The sequence below is a fragment of the Cajanus cajan genome, chromosome 6 (assembly GCF_000230855.2).
Source record: "Cajanus cajan strain Asha chromosome 6, NIPB_CcT2T_4, whole genome shotgun sequence".
Classification (NCBI taxonomy): Eukaryota; Viridiplantae; Streptophyta; class Magnoliopsida; order Fabales; family Fabaceae; genus Cajanus; species Cajanus cajan.
Genome location: NC_138522.1, coordinates 33,595,408 through 33,601,587, shown reverse-complemented (window position 1 = coordinate 33,601,587; position 6,180 = coordinate 33,595,408). Strand labels below are relative to the sequence as shown.

The 6,180-nt window shown below is 41.5% G+C and overlaps 1 protein-coding gene across 1 annotated transcript; it reads left to right on the top strand.

Moving 5' to 3' along the window:
* Positions 1–5,532: 5,532 nt before the first annotated feature.
* On the top strand, positions 5,533–5,919 carry LOC145958644 (uncharacterized). The gene has a single exon (XM_083076151.1). The coding sequence runs from the start codon at positions 5,533–5,535 to the stop codon at positions 5,917–5,919; it is 387 nt and encodes a 128-aa protein (XP_082932277.1).
* Positions 5,920–6,180: the final 261 nt, after the last annotated feature.

Below are 6,180 nucleotides of genomic sequence, written 5' to 3'. Positions count from 1 at the left end.
CAAAAGAAATCACAAAATAAAATAAAAGAAAAGAACACAAGAAAAAGCCAAGGAGTGAAAATGTTAGCAAAATAGTGCTCTCGGTTTGGTAACATTTTGTGTGCCTTATCTTCAATTTTCTGTCCAGCCACATATACAATCTTTTGAGTCTTAATTTTGTTTCTAATCTTAGATTTTGTTTTGTAATCCATTCTAGTGCCTTTGATAGGATATCTTTTGTGTGCTAGCTTTCCAAATTAGCCTTAATTGTTGCTTGTCATTTTTGTGAAATTCCTTCTAGTCTTGTCTCATTTTCTTCCACCAATTGGTGTAGCTGTTCCTAATTGTTCCTTTTCAGTTTTTGAACTAATATTCCAGCATCTTAAGGTGTGTTGAGTGCCTCTTGGAAGGTGTTGAAGGCCAAGCTCAAGGTTAGCCAATATTGAAGGACTTTGGTGGTGACCTAGGAGCTTGTTTCTCATTGGATTGGTTTCTTGGAAATTCAAACACCTAGGAGTAACCATCATCAAGGTTGCTTCTAAAGAGGAGTGAAACACATTGAGAGGCTGCAAGCTAGGTGGATGAATTGGAAGATAAGGAGCAACAAAATTTTGAAAATTTTTGTGAACCTTAGAGACCAATTTTAGTGACGAAAATTTTTGTTACTAAACCTATTTTCCTTACAAAATCCGTTCTAAAATTTGTCTCTAATTAGTGGATAATTTGTTTTCTTTGAAATTAAGTGCAGCCACTAATTTCATTTGATTGTGAATTTACATTTCATTTGGTGTGAATTTACATTTCATTTGGAGTGTGAATTTGCATTTCATTTGAAGTAAATTTGCATTTCAATTTTTCTTGTAATCTTTTAATTTTTCAATTTTTTGTACAAGGCCTTTATTAAGGAGTGTCTTAGAGTGCCTTTGGTGTAACTCCATCTCTCTTTAAGTGTTCTAAATAGTAAAACCGTGTAGTACTTGTGAGAGGGTCCTTGAAGGTCTTTGGTGCCTTTCAAGCTCTCACATAGGTCTAATTGCTTTCCACGCCTAGTTTATGTTTTCTTGTCTTTAAGTTTTCATGCAATTTATGTTTTGAGCAATTTATATTTTCAAGTTTTGATTGCATTGCTTAATTGTACAAATTAGGCACTTGCTTGTTATTTTTCTTTTGAAAAGAACTTTGTGAAAACATTTTGTGCAAGGCAAAGTACAAAGGGGTTTAGAGATTTTTATTTGAAGAGGCTTGGTTATTAAGTGGCTCGATAGTAGCTCACCTCCCTCCAAAGTTCAATTTGTACTCTTAGACCTCCAAGTGCCAAGTCTAGCACTTCCAAAAATATTATTTTCTTAAAATCTATTTTTGTGTGAAGAGAAAAATCTTGTTGTTTAAAATGTCTCAACAATCCAACTATAGTGGAAGTGATAGCTCTCCTAAAAACATTTCTTACTTAACAAAAGAGCTAAAATCACTTAAACTATGGAAGAAGCAAGAGGCCTTTCAAAAAGAGAAGGAGAAAATTGAAAGAGAGGCCAAACTTGCTATCCTAGATGAGAAGTTGAGAATTCTTAAACAAGAAGAAGAAAAATTGAAAGAAGACATGAGAAAACATAAAAGAAGAAGAAAAATGAAAATCAAAAGAAAAGAAGAAATAGAAAAAAATAAAGAACTTTGTGCAGGGAAGAGTAAAGAGGAAGAAATATCCTCTAAAGGATTTGTGACTAAAGAGAATTGTTTTAGTACTAAAACTCCTATGAAAAAAATTCTCTTTATTCATAAAGATCTTAACTCTTGCCCTCATTCTGCCACTAGTCTTGAAGAGGAGATTCATAAATCCATTATTTTTAAAGAAAAAGAGTCTCAACTTCAAGATTTGGTGAAGGAGAAGTGGACTTCACTTAGTTCCACTTCTCATGCTACTTCCTTGGTGGTGCCCAAGGTAAATAGCCTTCCTTTGTGTAGGACTTTTCCTACCTTAGTTGTGTCAATAATGCACCCAATTTATGGAATATATTATTTGTTGGATATAACATCTGAACCTTCAAGGTTCCCTGTGAAAAATTCTTTTCATAACTATCCAACAAATAATATAATCCAAAATTGTTTAGGAAAATTCTTAGTAGTATTTTCCTTATTTTCTAGGAAATGCCTAGGTTACCACATAGGGTACTTTAGGCAAGATGTTTTAGTTTTTAGGATTAAGTCTTTAGTGTGCTATAGTTTTAGTTTTAGCACATTTTTAGGATTTAGTAATATACCTAGTCTATGTTTAGGAGAGAATCCTATTCATTACATTAGAAGGTCTAGTATCATAGATTTCTTTAGGTTCCATGAAAGGATTCCTTCTAGGATATACCTTTCACATTTATTTGTTGAGAATATCACCTCTAATGAATTTTATTATATATTTATAGGTGTGGCCAATAATCAGGAAAACCCTCGAGATTTGAGGTCAAATCCTTTTCAAGAGGGAGGGGATGATAGACTATGGCCAAGGCCAAGGAATCCAAGAGGTGATATACTAAAAGAACCAAGAGGAATGGGATGATCTTAAAGACCTTTTTCTTATGTTTGTACATATAGTAGCTCTTTTGTATAGGTTATTTTTGCCTTTGTATTTGTGAGGCACTTTACTTTCTTTTTCTAGTGTTTGTATATTGGTTTTAAGGTAGGCTACTTGGAGAGTTTAAATCCATTTAACCTCCCTAGTTGATACATTCATTTTGTATTTTTTCAGTAGAGAAAAGGGGGTGACATTTAGCAATACTTGAAGGTGTGACTAGTAATTGGGCCAGAACTGGGCCTAGGCAAAATTTTGCATATTGGACTCATTTTGCTCCTAATTTTTCATAGATTTGATTTAGTTAGGTCTCATCATCATATGATGAACCTAACTAAACCAAATAAAATATTTTTGAAATAAATCTTGGAGCAATTTGGAGCCAAGGCCGCCTAGCATTCTCTCTTGTTCATGGACGAAAATTACTAGTTTTCCTTCTAGTTTTTTGAAGCTTCTCCTCCAAGTTTCTAAACCATTGTAAGTTAGGCTGACCTTACCATGGTTCTTAAGTGAACCATGGTCAAGGATAGCTTTTCCTACAAGTTTTAGAAACCATGGATGGTCAGCTACACCTTACCATGGTTCCTAGTGAACCATGGTTAAGGTTAGCTTCTCCTAGAAGCTACCTCCCCTATATATTTGTAAAACCCTCTCTTGTAATCACTTTTGGACATTTATGAGAATTAGAAATCAGATTTCTCTCTCATTTTCAAGAGTCAATTTCGTGAGAAACCTCCTCCTAGGTTCTCTTTCAAAGTTCCTTCTCCTAAAAGCTTGGTTCCTCAAGCTTCTTCACCTCTCTAAGAGGTAACCGAACCTCCTCAAAGGTGCTAATCCTCCATTGGAGATTTCTTCAAGGAGCTTCTGCTGATTTGAAGTGTTCAACCTCATTGAGCAAAGGTCTTGGACGTTGGAATTGTTGAAGAACATCAATCCCCTTCAACCTAGTTCCATCAAGAAATGTGTCTTCGGCGTCCAAGGAGGCAAGTTCCTCGGCTTCATGATCTCTAGCAGAGGAATTGAGGCCAATCCCGAGAAGTGTAAAGCAATCATACAGATGCAAAGCCCACAAACGGTGAAAGAGGTCCAACGCCTAGCTGGACGGCTGGTCTCATTATCCCGTTTCATCCCCAAACTCGCGGAAAAGGCAGGGCCCATTTTCACCCTGCTGCGAAAACCAAAAGACTTCCAATGGATGGATCGGTGCGAGGAAGCTTTCCGAAGCTTCAAAACCTTCCTCACAACCCCGCTGATCCTACAAAGGCCAGATCACAAAACCGACCTCCTCCTTTACTTGGCCGTAGCAGAAGGCGCCATCAGCGCAGTAATAGTACAAGAGCACCAGAAAGTGCAGACACTAATCTATTTCATCAGCCGAGTCCTCCAAGATGCGGAGAAGCGATACCAGATGATCGAGAAGCTGGCACTAGCATTCATCACCGCAGCTCGGCGTCTCCGACCCTACTTCCAGAGTCACCAGGTGGTAGTCAAAATCGACTACCCCATCAAGCAAATTCTGCGAAAGCCCGAGCTCGCCGGATGGATGATTGCGTGGTCAGTAGAATTGTCTGAGTTCGGCATCCAGTATGAAAGTTGCGGACCCCTGAAAGCCCAGTGCCTAGCTGACTTCATAGCCAAGCTCACACCTACCACTGCCGAGGAACCTCAGGTATGGACCCTACATGTGGACGGATCCTCCAACTCTAAGGGTGGTGGCGCAGGCATCATATGGGAGGGACCAAACCAAGTCACTCTGGAACAATCCCTTAAGTTCGGCTTCAAAGTGACCAACAACCAGGCGGAGTACGAGGCACTTCTCGCGGGATTAAGGCTAGCCCGCGACCTCGGAGCCCGAAAGGTAAGTTGCAACAGCGACTCAAAACTCATGGTGGAGCAGCTTAGCGGAATGTACCAAGCAAAAGACACTCTGCTGCAGCGGTACTTTCACACTGCGTCCCACCAGATCTCGTCCTTCGACGAATTCACCATAAAGCATGTGCCGCGTGAACAAAACGCCCGAGCTGACCTCCTATCAAAGCTCGCCAGCACTAAAAAGCTTGGACAGCACTGAACCATCATTTAGGAAACCTTGCACTCACCCAGCTTAGACGACAAAGTCGTCAACGTCAGTGACAATGAAGACCTGGGATGGATGGAAGGCATCTGAAGCTACTTGAAAGAAGGAACCCTGCCCGAGGACAAAGACGAAGCTCGGAAGATAAGGATGAGATCGGCTAAGTTCATCATCATCAGAGATGAGTTATTCAAACGTGGAGTTTCCTCTCCACTACTCAAATGCTTGACTGCGTCTCAGGCAGCCTATGACATCAGGGAAATTCACCAGGGGATATGCGCATGCACTCTGGGGCACGCTCAATGGCGACCAGGGTACTTCGAGCTGGGTACTACTGGCCCACTCTGAAGTCGGACTGCCAAAACTACATTCAAAAATGTATAGAGTGCCAGCAATTCGGCGACACACACCGGCAACCACTCGAAGCTCTCCACCACATGATGTCGGCATGGCCTTTCTCCTAATGGGGAATGGACATTCTCGGACCATTCCCCCTGCGAAAGGTCAACTAAAATTCCTCCTGGTAGCAATTGATTATTTCACCAAGTGGATTGAAGCATGCCCACTCGCCAAAATTACCACTGAGAACGTGCAAAAATTCACATGGAAGAACATCATTTGCAGGTTCGGAATCCCTCACACTCTCGTAACCGTTAACGGCCGACATTCCATCGCGCAGGGATTCGAGGACTTCCTCCGAGAGCTCGGTATCAAGCATCTCCCGACCTCGGTGGAACACCCCCAAACCAACGGGTAAGCCGAAGTAGCCAACAAAGTCATCCTCCGGGAACTCAAGAAACGGCTGGGAAACGCCAAGGGATAGTGGCCCGACGAACTTCCCAGCATCCTCTGGGCGTATCATTGCACCCCCCAATCAACCACGTAGGAAACACCCTACAGGCTAACTTACGGAGTCGATGCAATGATCCCAGTAGAAGTCGGAGAGACGTCTCACCGACGGCAGGTTTTCGATACCGAGAAGAATGCTCAAGAGTTGGCAGCTGACCTTGACTTGGTGGACGAGCTTAGAGACAAAGCTCAAATCCACGAAGAAGCATGCAAGCTTCGAGCTTCTCGAAGATACAATACCCGAGTACGACCTCGTTCTTTCCGAGCTGGTGACTTGGTGTGGCGATTGCTAGGCGAAGCCCGAAAGGACACGTCGGATGGGAAGCTTGCACCTACTTGGGGTGGCCCATTCCGAGTTACAGAGGACTTGGAAAATGGAGCGTATAGGCTGGAAGAACTCAGCGGGAAGCCCATACCGCGGACTTGGAATGCTACGCATCTCAAGTTCTACTTCAGCTGAATTTTGTATGAATGAGCTGTGCACTCTTTTCCCACCTCAGTCTTTTGTCCCAAAAAACAGAAAAATGGGTTTTGGTTGAGAGGGTTTTTAACGAGGCACATATTTCCATCAGTAAGATAACCCATTCCCTTTTATTAACACTCTTTTACCTTCACCGTTTTACTACAAAATGCCCTACGTTTAACACACTTATCCGAGGTCGAATCCGAACCTTGATAAAACACATATTACTCTAAATCTGAGGTCGAGTACGAACCACTT

Coding starts and splice junctions, on each gene's coding strand:
- LOC145958644 (XM_083076151.1), top strand. CDS start 5,533: ATGATCCCAGTAGAAGTCGGAGAGACGTCTCACCGACGGCAGGTTTTC.